This window comes from Tenrec ecaudatus, chromosome 6, assembly GCF_050624435.1.
Source record: "Tenrec ecaudatus isolate mTenEca1 chromosome 6, mTenEca1.hap1, whole genome shotgun sequence".
Taxonomy (NCBI): Eukaryota; Metazoa; Chordata; class Mammalia; order Afrosoricida; family Tenrecidae; genus Tenrec; species Tenrec ecaudatus.
The window spans coordinates 12957331-12981007 of record NC_134535.1 but is presented as its reverse complement, the minus strand read 5'-3'; the positions used below and the strand labels follow the sequence as shown (position 1 = coordinate 12981007).

The window sequence follows — 23677 nt, the reverse complement described above, 5'->3', positions numbered from 1 at the left end:
ATATTGGGGACTCGGACAGATCAGCCAGGGGTAGGTTGCCCGAGGCTGGAACTCCTGAGGATTGACTGGGGTCAGGACCAGGCCCCGTGTTGTTTTCTGAGGCTCAGGGTCCCTGGGACTCAGCCCAGCTCAGGACATCCTTCCCACCTTGGTCCAGTTCAGCTGCCCAAGCTGGTGGGAACCCAGTCCCCAGTGCTCTTGGACCCTCAACAAGGCACCTGGACTGCCAGACCTGTGGGGGGTGAGGGTGGGGAGTGACGGGGATGCCTCCAGCAACTATCACCACCCAGGTCCTGGGCCTGCCCACCACCTGGAGCCTGCCTGGAACATCCAGCAGGGTACACTTGCCAGGGTCCCCAAGGAGGCAGAAGACCTCCAGAGGCCTCGGTCCAACTGTGGCCAGCAGATCAGGCCTCATCGGGCCACCAGCTGGGGACACCAGGGCGTCTCGGGGAAGAGGAGACAATGGAGGGAGCGAAACCTGTTGAGAGATCAGAAAGAGGCAGGATGGTCACTGCGCTCCTGCCTGTAGCCCGGGCCGGGGGACGCAGGTCACCGAGCGCTCAGCCTCAACACTGCTGACCCTTGCGGGGAAATCACCCTCCAGCTAGGTGCTGTTCTGGGCATTCTCACAGGATACATCCGTGGCCTATGCCCACTAGTGTATCCCCAAATTGTGACCTTGCCTCATGTTCCTCCTGGGGTGGGGTGGGGAGGGGGTATGTGGAGGAACCAGGCCACTCTCATTCCCAATCGAGAACTACTATTTGAAAGAAACTTCCAGGCTGAGGCCAGACCAGCTGACCCATCTCATTAGACAGGGACTTGTGGATTCCAGAATCTTCCAAATTTGACATAAATTATGAATCCTCTTGGCAGTACCGCCAGGCTTCTTTGCCTCCACTGACGGGGAGCTCACTCCATTAGATGGCCACTCCTGCCATTTTGGAATGTCGACTGTGTTTTCCGTATCTGGAACCAAACTCTGACTCCTGCTCAAATACAATGTGTTCGGTTTGGCCCCGGGCCCCGGGGCCCTGAGAGAAGTAGTAGGTCCGCTACGCTAGGGTAGATAGCTCCATCAAACTTCAGGAGCAGGGTTCTGGTCTCCCAGGGGGTGACACTTCAGAACAAACCCCAAAGTCCAGACGGAGCCTACAAGGTCTTGGAGGGCCCTTGATGACTTCCCAACCAAACTTGACTCTTTCTTCCCCATCTCAATCCCATTCCGGTCACACTGGCTCCCTCGACTTCCCTAAACAGGCTTGCTGATACCTGCACCCGGCATTGGCATAGGCGGTTCCCTCTGCCTTTGGCCTTCTCCCCCTGCCCACCCTCTGGTTAACTCCTGCTGGTCCTTCAGGCTTCTGGCTGCATCTCATCACAGAGAGCCCCCTGAGGCCCCGAGCCTCATCCACATCAGGGCTCTTTCTTATACTGACCCATAGTGACCTCCTCTACCCGTCAGGACTCACATCTGCATCTGGAGCGTCCAAAAACCAAACTCACTGCCACCCAGTGGGTGCCAGCTCATAGCCACCCTACGCTGGGTTTCTGTTTGCGGGACTAGACGGCCCAGTCTTTCTCCTGAGGAGCAGCCTGTGGTTTTGAACTACCACCGATCACAGGGGTTACAGTCCAATCTACAGCAGTGGTCTCTATATCTTGATAAACGCATCCTCATCCTGGGTGTGCCCCACTCCTCCCCTCCCCTCCTCCACCATTGCTTCCCCGGCTCCCTGCCCGGCCCCACAGTGGCAGGATCAGGCCTGGCCAACAGAGCAGGAAGGGGCTCCCCGTGGCCCGAGGCCCACAAGCTGAAGCCGGCCTGTTGCTGAGCAGGGAGGTCATTCTGGGACTGGGCTGTTGACCCCAGAGTCCACATGTCCTCCCCCCACCCACCCCACCCCCATCAGAAGTTCAGGCCCCAGGGGGTCAGTGGGGACAGGGGGAGGAGCAGTCACTGGTGCCCACAGGCTGTGCGCGCAGATCCTCTGTGGCCTGATGAGGCCAGACCAGAAGGGCCTGGGTAACATTTAGCTCCCGTGGTAGCACCCCCAACCCCCCCCCAGAAGAATGGCTGTTGCCCAAACAAGGAGCCTAAAGAGGTCACCCCCCACCCCAACGCCTCACCGAGCCTGAAGCCCCACCCTGAGAGCGTGATGAAGGCACCTCTGTCGCTCAGCAGCACTGGAGCATTCCTGAGGAGCAGGGCTAGGTGTGCCTGAAGACCCCGGACACCCCAGATGGGGAAACAGGCCCACAGAGGTCAAGGCACTTGCTCAAGACCACACAGCAAGCCAGTGGCACAGGAGAAGTGAGATCCATGCTCGCTCGACACTCCCAGCTCTGCACTCTCTCTTCCCCCCGGTCCCCTATCTTTGGATGCCCGGGCTTGCCGCCACCCCCCACCCCATGAGATTCAGCCCCCAGACCCACCTGGAAGGGTCCTCCTCGGGGGAGAAGGGGCCCTGAAGCTTAATGACGTTGAGTTTCCCTTCAAAAACACCATAGCTGAGGGTGACCTGGGCACAGACAGAGTAAGGACAGGGTAAATGGGGTGTCAGGTGGGGGAGAGGGAGGAATCTCCACTAGCCCAGGGATCCGCACTGCCACCAGGGGCCAGCACCCTGCATAGACAGAGACACGCCGGGGGCTCCCTCCCCTCTCAGCCCACTGCTGTGTCTGAAACCCCATCGCTAGTCAGAGGGGCTTCACCAGAAGCTCACCCACCAGTGCCTGGCAGCTTGGCAGCTCCTTCATGCCCACCATACCAGTTGCTCCCCAGACAGTTCAGCTGACCCGGGAGGCCCGGACAATACGCTCATCCTACGGATTAAGAAACCAAGGCTCAAAGCAGGTGAGGTCCCCTGTCGGGAACCTTAGACACCTGCGCTAGGACCACGGCTTTCTGCAGCTCACTGGGGGCCTTGGCTAATCCCTCTCCACCCGAGCCTCCACGGTCCCTCAGCTCTGCAGCCTGGCGTGGGGTGGGGAAGACACGGACGCCCCAGAGTACAGTGGTTAAGGAGCGTGGGCTCATGGGATGGCAGGACACGGGGACTGCTGATTTATGAGGTGGTGGGACAGAAGGGCCCTTGGCCTTTGAAGAAATGCTGAGTTAGTAAACCACCTTCCACGGACTGTGCATCAACAAAGGACCATCGGGGTGGTGGTGGTGGTGGTGGTGGTGGTGGTGGTGTGTGTGTGTGTGTGTGTATGATCTGTGGGCAAAAGTACCCTCACAGATGGCGTGCCCACATGCTCAGTGACTAAGCGCTGATTTTTGTCAACAAAAAAACAAACCAACAGTGGCCACCCAAAAGAGGCCACCCAAAGAGACCAACCACCATCAAGTCAGTTCTGACTCATAGCAGCCCTCAAGGGCCCTAGAAGGACGGAATAGAATGCTCCCTAAGGTGTCCCTGGCTCTCAGTCTTTACAGGAGCAGATAGCCTCATCTTACTTCCAAGGGGTGGCTGGTGGGCTTGAACTGCTGACCTTGGGGTTAGCAGTCCAAACGCATAACACACTACACCACCAGCGTCACTCTGAGGCCACCGGGCCAGGGTGTAATGTGCTGTGCCCTGGACTCTCTGTGGCCATGGTTGCTCACCTCCCTGGAGCTCTGTAAAATGAGCCCCATGTGAATGCTGCCTGGACCAGAGAGAGGGCTGGGGGAGCCCAGAGGGAAAGGGGGCTTCCCACCATCTGCCCCAGCCCTGGCTCGAGCCCCTCCTGCAGACTCTGTGGCTTTAATGGGACCAAGCTGTCCCCCTACTCCCACACCCGTTCCAAGCCTGGCTAATCAACACTGATACCAGACCCAGCCAACGAGGAGATGCACCAGCCCTGGGAGGGCCGGGGAGGAGGGTTCTCCTCCCCGGGCTGGGATTGGAGCCTGGAGCCGCCATCTTGGCAGCCTGCAGGGTGAGGATCGGTATGGAAGAGAGTACATAACGAGGACATGGTGTGCCCGAATGCCATCTGAGTGCCTACTGGGCCCAGGCAACCAGGGGAGGCCCGCCTCAGCAGTTCCATTAAGTGAGCAGCTGAACTTCCTTTTCTGGAGGCCCTCTGTGGGCTGTCAGGTGAGTGCGGCCAGCGGTTCAAACCCTGCAGCTGCTCCAAAGGACAGAGATGAGACCGTCTGCTCCCGGGGAGACGTACAGCCTCAGAAACTAGGTAGGGTCTCTGAGTCACCGTCGACTCAGTGGCAGGGAGGATGTTGAGTTTCTGTCCCTTGCCACCAAGGGCCTTCTGGCTCACACAGTCAGACGGAAGACCTCAGGGGGCTCCCAGGCTCACCCCTGGATGGGGCTGGACCCCTGAGTTAGGTGGTAGATGGATGGCCCAACTCCCCCCTCACCTGATATGGTGCCCGAGGGTCTCCATACAGGACAGGCTCCCAAGTAGCATGGGGTGCGAATGAAAAGCAGTGCGCAGTGGGCAGGGAAGCTTCGACGAAGGAGGGGATGTCCCCCTGCCAGAAGGACTGAGGGTGGGGGGCAGGAGGTCGAGGGATAGGACAGTTCTGGGAGCTTGAGGGCAAGCTTTGTCTGTCTCTGGGGGTCCTTCCAAGCTGATGGTGGGGCCAGATCCGGGACTTTAGTATCACAAATGTGGAGCCCTGTGGGTTGGACTGGGAGGGGCCTCCGTTTCTGTACCCACAGGGAGGGCCCAGCCTCACAGTGGAAGTTCACTTCCAGGCTGATTTCAGACACCGGGAAGGAGGGTGGGAGAGAACCTCTGTTCCTTTAGGGCAGTCGATCCCCATGTGGGCAAGACTCCCCCCTGGGGGCACTGGCATGATCCCCAAACCAAACTCGCTGCCACTGAGTTGATGCCAACTCACAGCAACCTCCCAGGACAGGTTTGCCTCACACCTGGGTGTTCCCCAGACTGTAACTCTTGGTAGGAGCAGAAAGCCTGTCTCCTCCTAGGGAGGCTGCAGAAGTAGATGCGGAAAAGTTGATCCACACCAGTGGAGCCCAGAGATGTTAGGGAGCCCTGTCTGCCTCCAACTCTGTTCCCTCCCCACTCCCATCCCTGAGGCTACCAGCTCACCTGCTCCCGGAGCTGGGCCACCCCCAGCAGCTGCAGGGTCTCCAGGTGGGAGTGGAAGAGGGGGCTTGGCTGCAGGTGGCCGCCTAGCTTACACTCGATGATGTAGCCCACCGTGCAGTCATCGGGCAGCTGGATGAGGGCAGAGGTGTCCACGAATCGGTGGCCGCTGAGGGACAGGCGTACTGTGGTCACAGCTCTGAGCCTCTCGACACCCAGAGTCACCCCCCACCCCCTCCCCATGGCTCCCAGAGGGCCTCCCCAGGGCTCAGGAGTCAAAGACCTCAGCAGCTTCGCACCACCACCTTTGAACCAGGGCTGATGATGGTCCTGCCCACCCAGAGCTGTTCATTCATTCATTCATCTGCTTTGAGACACCTATTGGGGTGTTAGGAAGAAACCACACCTGTCTGCAACCGCAGACCTCATTTCAGGCCAAGGGGGCACCTGAGCAGCCAGTTCAGAGGAGGGCTGGTACCAAGTCAGAGGGAGGGTAGGGAGGGGGAGGCGGGCTTCCCAGGGGTAGTGGCAGTTGGAAATGGGAATCTTAGCAGAGGTGCTGGAGTCAGCCAGGTGTCCTAGAGAGGGGGAGCCCAGCTTTCCAGGCCAGGGCCTGAACAGCCCTGATAAGGGAGGGCAGACTGTCCCCTGCACAGGACTCCTGGCCAACGGGACAGAAACCGGCTTCCTGTCCGAGCTGCCCTCAGGGATGCCCTCCGGCAGCCCCTGCCCAGCTGAGGTTGTTGTGGGCTGTGCAGTTGCTGCTGACTCCCAGCAGGCCCTAGAGGGCAGAGGGGACCGCACTCTGAAATCATCTGAAAGCCTAACAGTGCCCCCCCAAAACAGCCTCCCTGCCATGGCATTGGTGCCAACTCACAGCGACTCTACAGGACAGGGTCAAACTGCCCCTGTGGGTTTCTCAGACTGTAGCTCTGTGTGGGAGTAGACCATGCTGTCTTTCTCCCTGGGAAGGGCTGGTGGTTTCACATACTGACCATGAGGATCTCAGCACAACACATCACCCCTCTCCCCCCAGGGCTCCGGCCAGTGTCACAGTCATGTAACTGAACGTCTGCCAGGAGTACCAGCAACTCGAAGGGCTGGTCAGAAAGTAGGGCTTGGTGGCTGCCCAAAGTAAGGAAGGGGGTGCGCATCACTGCCTGGTGCACGGAGAAACGGTCAAACCGGTGCATGCCTTGCTTGTATCTTCTTAACAACAGAGCAAATAAAGAAGGCGATGAAATAACAACGGCCTGTCCAGGCGAGGCGGCCAGGCCCTCGCACTAGCTTTAAGAAGCCCGTGCCTCTCTGCAGCCTGATCTCACACTGAGGTCTCCTGCGGCCCTTGGAATGCCTTTGTCTGGGCCCCTTAGGAAACAGAAGTTTGGTCCTCCCCCAGTTCAAATGCCACCTCTTCCAGGAAGGCTACCAGCCTGTCCCCATCCTAAGGCACTTCTCCCTCCCCTGAGGGCCCCAGACTTGGCCTGCCCCTCCCCCTTGGCATGTAGAGCTGAGGAGGGCTGCAAACAGACCCACGTGCCAGTCCAGAGGTTTCCTCCCCAGCCCTTCCATCAGCCACAGCTGTCCTCGTGCCAGGTCCCTTCTACAGATGAGGGGACTGAGGTCTCAGGAGATTACATGCAGCAGGCTGCCCTAGACAGTGTGTTCCCTGAGACAGCGGGCACAGTCTGCCTGTTCACCACAAGCCCCCAGGTCTGTCTCTGTGGCACAGAAGCACAGTTTCTCCTGAGCTTGCTCCCCAACCCTTCCTGCTGAAAAGCACAACCCCCACATGCACACACAAACACACACACATACATATGCACACAATGACTGAGACACAATTTCTCCTGAGCTTGTACCCCAGCCCTTCCTGCTGAAAAGCCCCCCCCACACACACACACATGTGGCAGATACATAATCTCCTATCAATTTGCAAAGGGGTAGAATCTAGCCTGTCAATCAGGTCGTAGCTTAATGACCTCCTTCGGGGGCGCTAAGGAGATAAATAACTCGCTGGAGGCCAGATACACGGACTCCCTACATCCCTGTTGACAAGACACACACGGCGCTACACTGATGGCAGCCAGGGCCCTGGGGCTGAAGGAGCTACATGGAGACCCACGCCAGTGCTGAGATGCTTCCACTGCCACTGGATCCACAAGACTTCCCACCCAATGGCCTGTGATCTTTCTTCCTATGTTTGGCATCATTGAATGTGCTGCATGAGTCTGCAGAGGAATTTGTAGATTGGTAACGGACATATGGGCTAACAGCAGACTTATGGACATGACCTGGGATGTTTTCTTAATGTAAAATTGCCCTTTGATATAAAGTTCTCTCTTACACACACATGAGTGTCTATGAATTTGTTTCTCTAGTCCACCCATACTAACACAACACACACACACACACACCAGCAGCCGCCCCTGCCCGCCCGCCCACCATGGAACGCTGCCTACCTGGCCCATGGAGCCATCTTCAATGCCAGTTTGCGGTTGATGCAGAAGCCAGCGCCCCCAGTGGCGAACCAGAACTGCACCAGCCTCTAGAGGAGAGGAGGGTCACAGGGTTGGGGAGAGCCTAGGGATGGGGTTGGTCTGAGGTGACAGCCAAGCCACCTCTTATCCCCACCAGCCTGACTCAGAAAGCCCTAATTTCCCATCTTGCTAATTTTGCCTCCGGCCTGGCATCATTATGCCTGTGTTATAGACAAGACAACCGAGGCCAAAAGTCCAATAGCTAATGAAGTCATTGATCAGACTCAACCCTGCCTGCAGTCCAGCTAAAGAAGTGTCACTTTTGTCCCCTGATGGAATGTGGCTCTAGCCAAAGCCTATGACTCCCACCAAACGACCTGTCCCGATGTGGGTCTGGTAAGAAGGTGGGGAAGATACTGATAGGATTCACCTGGAGTAACTGCAAACGGGATTCCCCAGAGTGCCATCCTGCTGGGTATAAGATGAGCCCTTTGAGAAGCAGGAGGAGGAATCTCATTACAGCAAGAGCCAGGAGCGGAGCCTGTCTTCTGGACCCAAGATCCCTGTGCAGGGAGACTCCTGGATCCAGAAGACAGCTACACCATCAGAGAAGCAGCAACAGAACCAGGAGCCAGAGCATGGGACAGAGCGGTGGACGTCCCAACCCACGGAGCAAGATGAAGGCTTCCATGCAGGAGGCTGGCTTGTGGAGTGGGGGCCTCTGGGTGCTTCACTGGGGACGATGGGCTTGCTGACACACGGAAAGGGAGCTAAGTGCCTTCAGCTGAGGTTTACTGAAGGGGGGGGGCTCTAAGCCCTTAATTCAAGGAGCTGGGTTTGCTGACCCAAGGTGCTTGAGTTGCATGCCTTCGGATTGAGGCGTCCAGCAGAGTGCGCTGTCCCTTTGGGCATTTATTAGCAGACCTGAAACTTATGGCATGTCCCGGCAAACAACTAACCTGGGCATTTCTCACTGGCATGACCCCTTGTTAACTTCCTGAATAAACCATTTAGGCGTAGGTTTTGTCTGAGTTTCTATGTAGCTATTGCAATGGATGTTAGAATCCAGAAAGATCAACTGGATAACACTTTTTAAGACAGCACACCTGGAAAGGTCTGTGCCCCACCCCCACCCCACCCCATCCCAACCCAACCCAACCCAACCCAACCCACTGCCATCAAGTCGATGCAGACTCATAGCAAATGATTAGGGCAGGGCAGAACTGCCCTTGTGGCTGGTGAGACTGTTAACTCTCCACAGCAGTAGAAAGCGAGCCTCATCTTTCTCCAGAAGAGTGCCAGGTGGTTTCAAACTGCTGACCTTGCGATTAGCAGCCCAACTCGTAACCACTACGCCACCAGGGCTCCTCCAAGTACACAGTTGGCGCTTAATCAAAGCCTGTCACTTTAGGCCAGTGGTTCTCAGCCTTCCTAATGCTGCGACTCTTTAATATAGTTCCTCATGTTGTGGCGATCCCCCAACCAACCATAAAATTATGTTCACTGCTACTTCATCACTGTCATTTTGCTACTGTGATGAATTGGGCGACCCCTGTGAAAGGGTTGTTAGATCCCCAAAGGGATCTCGACTCACAGGATGAGACCGCTGCTTTAGGCTGAACTACCTTCTCTGGAGTCACAGTGAGAGAAGCGCTGGGCAGGGTGCTAGAATGCCCCCTCCTTTGTCCTGTGCAGCTGGGTAACCTGGACAAGTCACCCCCCTCCTCTCTCAGCCTCAGCCCGGCCACCTGTGAGCACAGACGGCTCTCCAGTTCGAAGCTGGCGGCTCTGCTGGTCAGGAGGCGGCTGGCAGGCAGACTCCACCTGCTTCCTTCTTTCTGAGAAAGGACAGGACTCAGCCAGGCAGGAATTCCAGGCTCCCCAAGGCCTGAAAGGAACCCTGGTGGGCAGTGGTGAGGTGTCGGGCTGCTAATAGAAAGGTCAAAGCCACCAGCCAGTCTGTAGGAGAAAGAAGCAGGTATCTGCGCTGGTAAAGACTTACAGGCTCAGACGCCCTAAACTGAACTCCCTAAGCACCAGCATGCTCGAGGCCATGGGTTTGCTTGGTCTGGGCTTGGGTTTGAGGATCCAACTCACAGACCCATCCAAACCCAGACCCACTGGAATCAGCCATCGACTCCGACTCATAACGATCCTATAGGACAGAGTAGAACCGTCCCCGTGGGTTTCTGAGACGGTCACTCTTTATGAGGAGTGGCTAGTGAGTTCGAACTGGGGACCTTGCCCACAGATAGCCAGGGCTCCTTGGACATGGCAGGAAGTGTCCCCAAAATGCATATTCAGTCAGTGGCTTCAGCTCACAGACAGTGGGACAGAGACAGCCGCACAGGTACACAGGCAGACCTCGCAGATACTGCGGCTTCAGCTCTGGACTTCCACCATGAAGCCGCTGTTGCGATAAAGCAAGCTACACCGGCGGTCTGGGATTCCGGGCCCATACAGAGGAGGCCTGGCGGCATAGTGGATTACACACTGGGCTGCTAACCATAAGGTCAGCAGTTCGAAACCACCAGCTGCTCCTCAGAAGATAAATAGGGCTTTCTACTCCCGTAAAGAGTTAGTCTCAGAAACGCACAGGGGCAGTTCTACCCTGTCCTATAGGGTTGCCATGAGTTGGCATCAACTCGATGGCAGTGAGTTTGGTTTTGTGGGGTTTTATTCTACTCCCTCAGAACCCCCCCGGGGGCAGGTCTACCCTGTCCTCCAAGGTAGCCCTGGGTCAGCGAGGACTCAATGACAGTGCGTGGGGTGCACATGCTATTTCATACTCCATTGCAGTCTTGTGCAGTGTGCAGTAGATTTCTGGAAAAGTGTTGAAGAAGTCCAAATTTCGTTCTCCAACTCCCTTGTAAATCGGTTCTGATGTATGTTGAACACCTTTCAAGTTGCTTTGTTTTGGTTTTGATTATGATTGCCGTTTGTTATCCGTATCTTTATAAATCCCATCATTCGAACATCTGTGAGTGAGTGAGGGACACACAGTGGCACACTGCATAGGCAGACCCAGTGTATGTCGTACAAGGTACTAATGACAAGATATACAGACACCAACACCAGGTTCGTTCAGACCTCTTGTAAGCTGGGGACAACCTGTACTCTCTGACCCTTAGCAGAAAATACCTGCCAAGCCCCATGTTAGGAACGTGAACTTACCACCCACGGCCATCGAGTCGATGCCGACTAACTCACAGCGACCCTACAGGACAGGGTAGAACTGCCCCTGTGGGTTTCCCAGGCTGTAGCTTCCTAGGAGTAGAAAGTCTCATCTGTCTCTCTAGGAGCAGCTGGTGGTTTTGAACGGCTGACCTTGCTGTTAGCAGCCCAACTAGTAGCTGCTACATCCCTGGGGCCTGACATATTGTGGGCATTATCAAAATGGGCCACAGGGCGTGGGAAGCAGAGTTGCCTTTAGAAAACACACAAGCCTGCCAAGTACAACAAAGGGAGGTGCCCCACCGGTCAGCAGTGGGACCCAGGGCATCATGACCCCCGCTTCGCAGACAGGGGGACTGAGGCTCGGGAAGTGAAGCACTTGCTTGAAGTCCCTGCGTTCACACTGGCCCCCCAGCCCAAACTCTGGCCCCTTTTCGCTCCCTAGGGTGCCCTGGGTCCAGAACCCACCTGGACATGTTGGGGTGTTGTCACATTCCAGGGGAGAGTCCTGGGATCCCACTGTGGGTGTCTGGGCCAAGCAGGGCATCGGGACACCTCGTGGGACCTGTTACCACTCAGTTCACAAGTAAGGACATAGACTCTGGAGGGCAGGTGACTTTATGCATGGTCACAGAGCCAGGATGTGGACCTGGCAGTGGGACCAGGAGTCTGGGTTCTGAGCGGTGGTCCCCACCCCTAAAACAAGCTGCTCAAACAGAGGTGAAGGCTGGGTAGGGGAAACCTAGGAGACCCCCCACCCCCACTCACCTGGAATCAGCCCACACACACCTGCCTCCACGCCCAAGCCCCAGGGCACATTACTTAGATATCCAAAGCTGCCTTGCTTCTGAAAAAACAGGCTTGTTTTCCAGTTCCTGGGTCCCTAATGGAGCAGATGGTGGCTGGGGAGGGAGGCCAGACCCACCAAGGCCTCTAGGCATGGACTCTGGGGAGGCCAGCCCAGGAACCACAGGATTCTGGTCACCCTAAACCTGCAGTCTGCTGGATCCTGGTGGGAGGAGGTGAGAATGGGACATATCTAGGGTATACTTAACCTAGAAATAATTGGCTATTTATGCGAAGGTCAGATTTAACTGGGTATCCTGGGTGTGTGCTTATGGTGGTTTGGGGATCTGGCAAGCCTAATTAGTATCCATCCAAGTCTGGGACCGAGCTGACACAAGACCCTGGTGTGTTAATGCAGGTCAGTAGAGACGTCAGCAGGGGGGCAGGACAGCTGGGATCCACCACTTGGCCCACAAGGACTGCAACATTTAACCTCCTGCAAAGCCATGCGAGGGAGCAGGTGGTTGGGCGCCCTGCGTGGGGTTCTCGGACAAGAATCTGCTTTCAGCTGACTGCATCCTGATTCTATGCAGGTGTCTGTATTGCCTGTATTACTAGGGCAACCTCCACAGTCCCACAGAGCTAGGCGCGCCAGGTGAAGCCGGCCTCCGGGAGGTACAGTTAAGGAAGCAAGGGAGCCCAATCAGAGGCCCAGAAGCCCGCTCTCTCCGCCCCCATCCCACCCGGCGGCCAATGGGAAAGGAAGAGGGGCGGGACTGACCGTGCCGTTGCGGGGCCTGGGCTCCGAGGCGTGGATCGGCCTGTTCAGACTGGGTCTGCCCACGTAGACCTCGCGGCCCGGGGCGAAGGTGGCCAGCAGCCGCAGCAGCGCGGGCGGGTTCACGTAGTTGTCATCGTCCACGTGGCAGAACCATCTGTCGAAATGGAAGGGGGAGACCATGGGGCTCGGAAGGTTCTTAGAACCAAAGCCCTCCCCCAGCCAGGGAAGGGGGTGGGGGAACGAGTGAGGAGGAGAGTGGGGCTGCCCCCTAAACCGCTAACTGATAGGACAGAGTAGAACTGCCCCTGTGAGTTTCGGAGAAGGCATGAGAGTAGAAACTCCGTCTTTCTCCCGTGAAGAAGGGATGCTGAATTCCAAGTGAGAACAGAGACCCAGAGAGGCCATGACACCAGCCCAAGGTCACACAGCCAATGTGGCTGGATTTGAACTCAGTCAGGCTGCCCCCTATTGAGCACTGCCCGCCAGGTTCATATGTGGAGCCAGCTCCCAGGAGTCAGCCCCTGCCTAGTTATGCTCACTGGGGCTAGGAGCCCTGGCGATACAGTGATTATGTGTTGGGCTGCAGCTAACCTCAAGGTGGGCAGTTCGAAACCACCAGCCACTCTAAGGGAGAAAGATGAGGCTTTCTACTCCTTAAAGAGTTCCAGTCTCAGAAACTCGCGAGGGCACTTCTACCCTGTCCTGCAGGGTCACTGTGAGTCAGCACTGACTTGATAGGCAAGAGTTTGGAGCCCTGGGACTCGGCTGCTAAGGGAAAGGCCCATCAATGGAACCTACCAGTGGCCCTACGGGAAAGCGGGTGGCAGCCTGTGTCCGCATACTAGGGGCAGTTATGACCTGTCCTATAATGTCATAACTTCACAGCAGTAAGGTGGTTGGCTTTTTTATCGGGGGTGGGGGGGAGACAAATGACTGCCCTGTTAGACCAGACACTGCACCGAGGAACTGGCCTTTGGCAGAGACCACCCCTGTCCCCAGACCCAGGAGCACTTGCTCACCTCCGCCCACTGGCCAAGAAGGCGTCGAACTCAGCAGCCATCTTGCAGGACAGGGCTGGGTGGCTGTGCTCTGCAGAGCAGTTGGTGACCACCAGATGGGGTCCTGGAGAAGGGAAGAGGGGTCAGGGGGCCTGCACACCAGGAGAGCAAGGAGCGGGAGACACCGAGGCCCACCCCACACCCATGCTCCCAGGGAGAAGCCTGCTCCCTTCATTGGCAAAAAGAACTCCCACCTGCAGAGGGGCATAGACCTGGTCCCAGGAGTCCCCAGGCCAGGGCACAGTCTCCACCCACCCACCCCAGGCAAGCCTGTTACCCAGTCGTTCCTGGAGCCCTTCATCCCGGCTGTCCGTGAAGACAAACGTCTGGGGAAAGAGCAGAGGTGTCAGGACTCAGTTCTGCCAAGAGGCCACAGTTGAGTCCCTGCAGGACCGCCTGGCCAGCACACAGCACACAGCAGTGAGGACACACACCCTTCTCAGTCCCATGCTCACAGACAGCACACACCCACTCACCCCAGCATTTATAGACACACACACACACACACACATGCGCGCCATGCCTGCGCCTCCCCCGTCTCACACCTGCCCACCCTTCACAGAGCTGCACCACAGGGCCCAGCCGTGTTCACACCCACGGGCAGAACCACACCCTCTCCTACCCGCCCCCCCCCCCCCAGCACACAGGCGAGTCGCACCCCTCCACAACCACACGTACGCGTACATCCTGGTTGGTGTGGGCCACAGAGTCCCTTCTGACTTGGCAACCCTGCTGGACGGAGCAGACGGCCCCAGGGGGTTCCTGGGTTGTAATCGAAAGGGGAGCAGGTGGCCAGACCTTTCTGCCACGAAGCTACTGGTGGCTTCAAACCGCAGGCACTCCAGCTGGCAGCTGAGTGACACACCAGGGTGCCATCGGGGCTCCTGTCGGTGGTTATTATCTTTAGATGCCACCGAGTCAGTTTCGACTCATAGGGACCTGTGGTCGTTACAAAATCGCCTGTCAACTTTTGGCCTCTCCTAACAATGTGCCCGGAAGACATGAGAAAAGATCTCAATGCCCTCACCTCAAAGAAATGTAGCCTGTCAGTCAGGTCGCAGCCTGAGGGCCTCACTTGGAGGTGCCTCTCTGCAGGCCCTAACCCTCCCCCTCTCTCTGCCTTCACATTCCTGTTGACAAGCCACAGGGAGACTTGCTGAGACCTGCGAGAGCACCCTGTCTCTGCTCCACCTTCCTCTTGAAGATCCACACTCGGAGAGCTAGAGGAGCCACGGGGAGACCCATGCCCGCGCTGAGATGCTTCCACTGCCACTGGATCCACAAGACTTTGAACCCAAGACTTTGGTCGTCCTGCATTTTGCATCATTGCATATGCTGAGTGAGTCTGAAGAGGGATTTTTGGACTAACATTGGACTTATGGACTTGATCTGGACGGAGCTGGGATGTTTTCTCAATAGACAATTGCTCTTTGATAGAAAGCTCTCTCTTACACGTATGTACGAGTGTCTCTGGATTTGTTTGTCTACTCAGCCTGGCCTATCGTGGGACCCCACTTACAGCAGTACAAAGCACTGGTCCTGCACCCACCCGCCTCACCGATGGTCTCGTGTAGTGCACGGATGCAGCCACTGTGCCAATCCACGTGCCCAGGGCCTTCCTGGTTTCACTGCCCCTCTGCTTTACCGAGCATGCTGGTCTTCTTCAGGGACTGGCTCTCCTGACAACGTGCCCGGATAACTAAGAAAAGGTCTCAATTCCCTCACCTCTAAGGAGCACGCGGGATGCGCTTCCTCCAGGACACATCTGTTTGTTCTTCAGACAGTCCACACGGTCTTTGCCATCTGCACTGCCAACAGCGGAACTCGGCGGCAGCCATTCTCCAGTTTTCCTTATTCTTTTGCCAACTGTACATCCACACAGTTCAACCAAACTCACTGCCGACTCACTGCCACCCTGCAGGACAGGGTCAAACTGCCCTGTGGATCTCTGAGACCGTTCTCCCTTCACAGGAGTCTAAAGCCCCACCTTTCTCCCTCGGGGTGGCTAGTGGTTTTGAACCTCTGACTCTGCAGTCAGCAGCCCCATGCGTAACCCGTTATACCACGAGGACTCCTGTCACATTCACATGTATACAACCATGACATGTTGTCCGGAGAAAGACTGGCATTCAACGTCTGTACAGATGACAGCCAAGGAAAACCTATGGGACATTGTTACTCCATCCCCCGGAGTCAGGAAACTACCTCTGTGGAAAGCCCCTGTGTTAGTCCGGGTTGACAAGAGAAACAAATTCATGTGTATAAGGAAGAGCTTTATATCAAAGAGAAATTGTATATTGAGAAAACATCCGAGCCCAGTCCAGATCAAGTCCATAAGTTCAATATTAGTTCATATGTCCGATACTAATTTATATAGTCCTCTTCAGACTCACGCAGCACATGCAATAACGCTGAATGCAGGAAGATTGCAGGTCAGTGGGTGGAAAGTCTTGTGGATCCAGTGGTGGTGGAAACATCTCAGCGCTGGCCGGGGTCTCCACGTGGCTCCTCCAGCTCCAGGACTCTGGTCCATCAGTGTAGCTCCATGTGTCTTGTCAACAGGACTGTGTAGCAGAGAGATTGTGTGTCCCACCTCCAGGGAGGAAGACAGGAATTCCCAGAATCCTCAGGAGACAGCAATGCCCACAGAGGCCACATTGGCTATGACCTGATTGACAGGCTAGACTCCACCGCTTTGCTCAAGTTGACAGGAGATGATGTCACTGCCATAGCCCTCCACACTGGGCTGCCACACCACTCCAGGAGATGGTCACACAAGCCTGCCCTAGAAGCACAGGGTCGTGAAGCATCTCAGGAAGGTCACATGGTATGTTGCGACCCAGCCCAGCTCTCTAGGAGACTAACCAAGCGGTCCCCTAAGGCGCAGATCACCTGAAACAGTTCTGGGTCGGCCACCCACAGATGTGTTTCAGACTAAGTTCTCGGTATGTGTTATTGAATATGGGAGAAATCACAGAATGGCCTCGTGTCTCTCTTTAAAATGAAGCAGAGGAGTTTGCTTTGAAGAAAAACAACAGTGACTGTGGAATGTGTCTCATCAGTCACCTGGCTTGTTGGCTTTTCACGTGTTCTAGATTTTACCGTCCTCAGCGTACGCCTGAGCACACGCTGTGGAGCCCAGAGAGGTGACGTAACCTGCCTAAGGTCACACAGCCAGTGGATCTGGGTGTTAAACCCAGGTCATCCAGCCCCGAGGCAGGGCCTCGCGCTAACCTGGATTGGCCTGTTGGTAAGTGACAGCAACGTCAGACACGAGGTGGGTAGAAATGGCAGAAATCGTGTTATGACTAACCAACGACACTCACTGCCACCGAGTCCTGGGGACTCACTGGGACCCCTGTGGGTTTCTGAAACTGTAACTATTTTCCAAGGAGCTGCTGGTGGTTTGGAAACAGCCACCATGGGGCTCACAGCCCAGCTCCTATCGCCCCTATAAGACTGGGTTTTCTTCACTGCAGGAGAAAGCCTCGTTGCTCTCCCGCAGAGCTATTGGTTTCGAACTGCTGAGCTGGCAGTTAGCAGTGCAATGTGTTACCTGCTGAAATGGCCCTCACTGGGGAACTTCCCCAGGTGCTGTGAGGGCCTGAGGGTTGAGAGAAGGCAGGAGAGAGGGGAACAGGCTGAGGCGGGTAGGACTTGCATCTGGCCTGGCCTGCACAGAGCCTTCCTGTGCCCACACGGGTCCTCTCAGCCAGCGCCCACAGGGAGGGCCTCCCCTGGTCCTTAGACAAGGGTAACTCGGAGAAGATTTCCCATCTGCTTACATTCTCTCAGCTCCCCCAACGTCCACTCAGACCACACCTGTGAAGGGACCTTGCCCTCCTTCCCTGCTCCGAGCCCCCAGCTACAAGGCTCCTCTGCTCCCAAGCCTCTGAATCCTGACCCGGATGCAGCCCTCTGGCTTCAGCCTCAGTTTATTCTCCTATACAGTGGGGGTGAAAGTGGCTGTGTGGGTTAGCGAGGCAGTGTGTGGGAAAGATGAGGGCTTGTTGGGCAGGGAAGCCAGGCTCAGCTCCTTAACTCGGGGAAAATGGAGGCACAGGAGGGCAGATGTCAGGGATGCACACAGCAAGAGAAGAGAGGGGAGCAGCCCTGTTCTGACCCCCACAAAAAAATTCATGGTTAGACTGGAGCATGTGCACAGGTACAGTTAAGAGAGAAGAGCTCACGACACACAGAATCCAGGAACAGGAATGGGAGTAGCGATACCAGGAGGGTAGGGGGAAGGTGGGGACAGGAAGGGAGAAAGGGGGAACCGACCTCAATGATAGACACATGCAGAGAGAGAGAGAGAGAGACGAACAACAGAAGCCTTGGTGAAGGGAGACAGAGGTAGGTAAGATATGAAAATAATAATAATTTATAATTTATCAAGGGGTGACGAGGGTGGGGGTGAGGGGAAAAAGAGGGGCTGATACCAAGGGCTCAAATAGAAAGTAAATGTTTAGAAAACAATGATGGCAAATAGGTACCACTGTGCTTGATACAATTGATGCACACATTGTTCTAAGAGCGGTAAGAGCCCCAACTAAAATGATCTTTTAATTTAAAAAAAAATCATGGTAAGTGTATGTCCAACCAAACACCTCCTAGGGGGCTGGGTTCTTTGTTTCGGAAGCTTAAGATCATGGTTTCATGCTACATCCCAACGGACCTGCTCTTGTTACATGGTGGGCTGCTAACCACAAGTGGGCAATTTGAAACCACCAGCTGCTCCTAGGAAGAAAAACACGGCCTTTGCCCTCTGGAAAGAATGCAGTCTCGGAAACCCACAGGCAGATCTGCTCTGTCCTGTGGAGTCGCTGTGAGTCCGCATCGGCTTGATGGCAGACTGGATGGGTTTGGAGTTTGGGTTCCACCTCCTAGTTCCATGCGCAGCACAGCCTGAGGTGAACCGGTCCCACCTGGAGCAGCAGCAGAGGCGGGAGAGTCAGGACTGGGATGAAATGGATCATGAACGTGGCTCACGATCTCCATGAACAAGGACCTCCTTTGCCACGAGACCAGAACTGGAGGGTGCTCGGCGGTGTGGATCAATGAACCCGCAGGAAATTCTTGATCCAGAGGAGGGAAATGAAGCATGGAATTTGAAATCCTCATGGAGTCCAGGCTTTCTGGAGCCCCCGAGGCTGGGTGAACCCCGGAAACGACGGGTCTTGTGAAAATCGTCAAATGTTAACCCAAACTAACCCCAGAAGTCTCCTTTGAACCAAGCCACCGCTGAACTTGATGGGTGAACAATGTCTGCTCTTTGGAAGGACTGCCTGGGCGGGGTCAGCTGACAATTGACGTGCCAACCAAAACGGTAGCCAGGGAGGTACAGTTGGGAAGAGGAGGCTGAGAGCAGCTGCCCAGCTTGAAGGATGTCCTCAGTGTCCCCCGATGGCACGCGGAGAAACTGCTGAGTTGGGCTATGTTCTCCTCGGGGTGTTCTCAACGATAAAAGAAAACAGGAAAGGGTGGAAGGACGGGAGGACGGAAGGAAGGGAGGACATGGCCAGGGGCCCTAGTTTTCCGCCTGGCGATACTCTCTCTGATTACAAGACTCTCCTGATTCTCTCAGGGCTGTTTTCCTATCAAGTTCAAAGTCACGCAGCACCAGCAACCACCACCCTGCTGCTTACTCTGTTGTTGTTGTTGTTGTTGTTGTTGTTGGCAGGTGCCATCGAGTTGTCCCCACCCGCCGAGACCTTATGCACAGCGGAACAACCCACTGCCCGGTCCTGAGGCCTCAGGTTCCTCTGCCGGGGGCCACTGGTGCAGTCCCTGTGCCTGCCCATCTGCTTGAGGCCCTTCCTCTCTGCCACTGTCCCTCACTTTACCAAGCAAGGTGTCCCTCTCCAGGAACTGGTCTCAGTCTCGCCAGCCTGGCCTCCAAAGAGCACTCCGGCCGTACGACTTCCAAGAGAGGTCGGTGTGTCCTTTCAGCAGTCCGTGGTGTTTGAACCACAATCCGCATGCACAGCCTACTCGAGTACAGTTGTCCCTGCTGCCACCATACTCGGAGTCCAGGTGGTGTAGTGGTTACTCAGTGGGCTGCTAACCACTAGGTCGGTGGTTCAGAACCACCAGGCTCTCCGTGGGAGACCGACGAGGCTGTCTGAGCCTGGAGAGAGTTACCGTCTCAGAAACTCACAAGGGCAGCACTTCCCTGTCATGCAGGGTCTCTCTATGAATCTCTGTGAATCAACTCGATGGCAGTGAGTTGGTTTGGGTTTGGGCCATCATCCTACTGCCTGGCTGATAAAGACGGGTCAGTCGACAGCCATCGCAGTGGTCCCTCCTGCCACGCCCCAGAGCCTGCTCTTAGCCTGAGGTCTGGGTTTCCCTTAAGTGTGTCTCGTCCCTCCTCACTCCCTACCTCTGCTCACGATGACTCTACTTCCTCTCTCCCACCTTCTCACTCCCAGCTCAGACAGCACCTCCATTAGGACGCCTTCCCTGGTTCTCCTGAGCCTGTCCTGTCCCGCCTAGCGACGACGGCCACTCAGATAGTGACACTTAGCTCTTGGTCTGTCCACCAGCCAGTGACAGCCTGGGGGGCACAGGCTTGATGTGAACTGCCTCCTGTCCCGACACCTGGCACCGACAGGGGCTCACCCTCTGGGCCCCACCCCCCGGGTCTGACACCGGGGCTGCCTTCTTTGCCACCGCCCTCAGCAACGCCACCCAGTCTCCCAGATTTGAGCACGACAGCCTGGGCTTCACCCCTAGGCCCTGGGTTCTCAGATCCCACCCTGTGAGCCCCTGCCCAGGCCCCTTCTCCTTGGTCTTCCCCGACTCAGCAGGTGGCAGCTCCCCCACCCCCCTTAACCCTTGTCATCACCTCCCTGTGTCCCCCTACCCCCCAGTCTTTCAGCCGGCACCATCACCTGAGTAAATCCTGTCACCACAGTCAGGCGGTCCAGAAAGCCCCTCTGCTCACCACCTCCATGACCATCTGAGATGGGACTGTCACCTCCGTACATGGGTCCTGCCCCCAGCCCTAGTCTAACTCCTGGGAAGCAGGCCAGGCTTTCTTGCCAGCTCCCTGGGAATCTCGGTCGCCAGGCAGTAGAACGCTGTCCAGTTTGGAGCCTGGGCCAGCGGTTGCTTGAGCACGATAAACTAACGTGGGGCGTGGTGTGGGGGTCAGCAGGTGTCAAGATGTCAGGATGAGGGAAGTGGACCAGGGTTTCCATCCCTGGGTGCCTGGGGTGGGTGCAGGCCTGGGGCCCCTGAGAACCCCCCCCCACCCTCATCCCCCACCCCCACTCCAGGGCTGCATTTGCTTTGTGTCCAAAGAGGCTTAATCCACAATGGTGCAGGCAGTGGGGGAAAACAAAGGGGAGGCAGCCGGCAGAAGTGGGGGAAAGGAGGGAGGCAGGACCATCTGCTGCAGAGAAGGGGAACTGTGGGGCCACTGCTCACCCCCAGGAGCAGAAGACACGCCTCCCAGCCCACCCCCTCGGCTGAGGACAAAAGCTGTACACGAGTCCCAGCTGGCTGCCACAAAAGCCCACCTGCCCCTGCCGCCCTTAACCAAGGGGGCGGACACCAGCGTGGGAGTTAACCAGCTCAGGCTGGCTCCCGATGGCGGCACAGAGGGAAGCCAGGACCCTCTGTCTGCCCGCAGATGGGGAAACTGAGGGGTCTGACCCCAGTTACGGGAGACAAAGGGGGGGCCAAGATGGGGGAGGGAGCATGGTTGTCCTGCCTCCCCTCCCTCTTCTTCCATCCGAGCAACCCCTCTTCTTCCAAATATCAGGGGACTCCAGAATGTTCGAGGTAAACAGCCCACTAGCTTCTCATCCCATTTCCTGTGAACTTTCTGGAGTCCCTCCTGCGCTTGAAAGGACCAGGTTTCTAGGGCCTCCCCTGGTGCTGGAGCCAGCTGGCTGGATTCACCTCCTGCTTACCCTTGCCAAGCCTGGGATTTCTCTTCTGTAAAGTGGGATTATCAATATCCCACCCTCCCAGCCCCACTGAGACTGTTAGTGGGGGTGGACAGGGTAGGTGTGACATGGAATGAAGTATCTGGCTTGCAGCCCCCCAGTCGGAGCCTTGGGATGCAATGGTTACATGCAATGGTTACATACTCCGCTGGCAGTTCTAACCCACTGGCGGCTCCATTGGAGCAAGTCCTGGCTCTCTGTTCCTTGTGGAAATGTCAGTCTAATTACCCCCCTGGGCAGTTCTACCCTGTCGTTTCTGGTCGCTAGGAGCTGGAATTGATTCAACAGTACCGGCCAATCAGATGCTCAGCAGCAGCCATCCCCTGGCTCACTGGTGGCCTCTGGATGGCACAAGGCATGGGGGACTGGGAGGGAGTCCTGGCCAAGACCCATACCCTACTTCACATACCTTGCCAGTTGGACAGGGGGAGATGGGCAGAGGGTGTCTCCATCGGGGGACTTGAGCAGGGCTGGGGCTTGCCTCTCTCCTGCAGGCCAGCCCAGCCTGGGGGCCCACGGGCCCTCCCATCACTAGGTTAGCCCAGCGAACCTGGAGAAGGAATATGGTTCTGGGCCCACCCAGGTCTTCTGTGTAACACTAGTGAGTGTGCTTTCCCCTCTGGTCTCAGTTTCCTCATCCGGGGCCAGGACAAGACGAGACAGGAAAGGACCTTGGGCCACAGGAGGCCGCCCTCCCGGTCCACAGACACAAACAGGAAGGTCTATGGGGAGGGCCACGTTCGGAGGCTTCTGAGGGCGGAGCTAGACCCTGAGGGCCCCAGGAAGCCCTGGGGAGCCCCAAGAAAGGGCCCCCTTGGGAAGGGATCACTCCAGGGTTTGGGGCATGCTCCTTCTACAGGGGACCCTGGCCACGCCCAGGCATCACCTCCTCCCTCCTCGGTCCCAGGAACTCCCAGCCCCTTCTGAAAGCTATCAATTCCTCCCTGAGCCCACTGCCCGAGTTGGGGACAGCATGTGCTGTCTAAATCTGCCCCTCCAGTCCCCCTCTCAGAGGGGGCCCCCAACACCCTCCACTGCTAACTTGAACTTAAGGAGGGTAGCAGTTGTGGGGAGCGAGGGCTGGCGGGGACTCAACTGATCCAAACTGCCCCCCTTGAAAAGCCTAAGCCACTCGCCTTGGTCACAGTGCATCTCACACTGACGTTGATTGCAGGCACACACACATACACACACGCACACACACATACACACACGCACATACACATACACACACGCTCACACACCTCACTCACACAAGCCATGTGCCAGGCTTCCGGCCCCACAGGAAGGGACAAGGGAGGTGAGATGGCAGCCCCACTGGCAGCGCAGCGAGCAGGGCTGTCAGGACGCCCCTCTCCCTTCACACCACCCCTGACCAGCGGGCCTCATCCATGTCTGGGCCTGGTCAGGTGGTGTGACATCCATTGGTGCCAAGCTGAGCAGGTATCAGAACCCCCGAGGGCATGAGCTGGGCATGGTGGAGTGGAAGGATGGGCCCAGGCGGTGGCCGCGGCTCCTCACCTGCTCCCTGGTCCTGGAGACCCACGTGTCCAGCAGCAACTCCAGGCGTGAGCGGTGGAAGGCTCGGGTGGTCTTGATCGCGATGAAAATGTCTCGCATCTGCAGCTCAGGGGTCCCGGGGCGGGGCTCAGGGGTCACCCACACCCCCTGCGGGGCCAGGCTCAAATGGTACCGCAGGGACAGGAGCCCCGTGCACACGAGGCTGAAGAGGGCTCCCGCCAGGACCCTGAAGAGCCGGCGCTGCATGGGGCAGCTCAGCCCAGACACCCCAAGCAGACAGAATTTCTGGCCTGCATCAGGAGAGGCAGCCGGGCCGCTGGTGCTCCGGACGGACCCGTGGCTGAGCCATGCAGCCCGCGGGCCACCAGCCCCCCACCTGCTCCGTGAGCCTCCGCTGCCTGCTGGCTAGGGCTGCCCGGCTCCGCCCCAGTCCCCAGAGCAGCCCCGGGGGCGGGGCGGGCTCTGGGAGCCCCAGAGGTGACTCAAAAAGAGGTACTGGCAGAAGAGGCAGCCTTGCTTGGCCCTGCCAGCTGCTGCGGTGGGGGAGGAGGTGACAACAAGCTTTCTATGCAGAGACAGACGGAGACGGAAGGGAGGGGCCCTCCAGCCTCTGCCCTCCCCAGAGACCTGCCCGCTGGGCTCCATTCAACCCATTATTGTGTGTGTCCTGCTCTACCGGCCCCCCACCCCCACGTTTGCTCAGTTCCTCCTCGGAGCTCATCCCCTCCCCCACCAGGCAGAACTGCATTGGGGCTTGAAGGCTCAGCCCAAGTGTCCCCTCTTCCAGGAAGCCTTCCCTGCTGGCTTCCTTGGCTCTTAATCAGTAAGAGGGTTACTGGCCCCCAGCTACAGCTGAGG

General features: G+C 57.0%; 1 protein-coding gene across 2 annotated transcripts; it reads right to left on the bottom strand.

Annotated features, from left to right (window-relative positions):
- Nucleotides 1-414: 414 nt before the first annotated feature.
- MFNG (MFNG O-fucosylpeptide 3-beta-N-acetylglucosaminyltransferase) lies at nt 415-23065 on the bottom strand. 2 transcript variants are annotated; one of them, XM_075550964.1, is made up of 8 exons: nt 22820-23065; nt 13621-13669; nt 13305-13407; nt 12286-12439; nt 7527-7612; nt 5068-5233; nt 2440-2525; nt 415-481 (listed from the first exon to the last, which is right to left on the bottom strand). In XM_075550964.1, exons 1-8 carry the CDS (start codon nt 23063-23065, stop codon nt 415-417), a joined length of 957 nt encoding a protein of 318 aa, XP_075407079.1. The 2 variants fall into 2 exon arrangements, with proteins under 2 accessions (XP_075407079.1, XP_075407080.1); XM_075550965.1 differs by lacking the exon at nt 13621-13669 and having other exon boundaries at nt 22813-23065.
- Between the last annotated feature and the right edge of the window lie 612 nt (nt 23066-23677).

Excerpts from the sequence above, each read along its gene's own strand:
- MFNG (XM_075550964.1), bottom strand. The coding sequence starts at position 23,065 with ATGCAGCGCCGGCTCTTCAGGGTCCTGGCGGGAGCCCTCTTCAGCCTC. Across the intron at positions 13,670-22,819 it reads TCTCCAGGACCAGGGAGCAG|ACGTTTGTCTTCACGGACAG; the intron begins GTGAGGAGCCGC and ends CTCTTTCCCCAG. Across the intron at positions 2,526-5,067 it reads TGGCCCAGCTCCGGGAGCAG|GTCACCCTCAGCTATGGTGT; the intron begins GTGAGCTGGTAG and ends GTCTGTGCCCAG.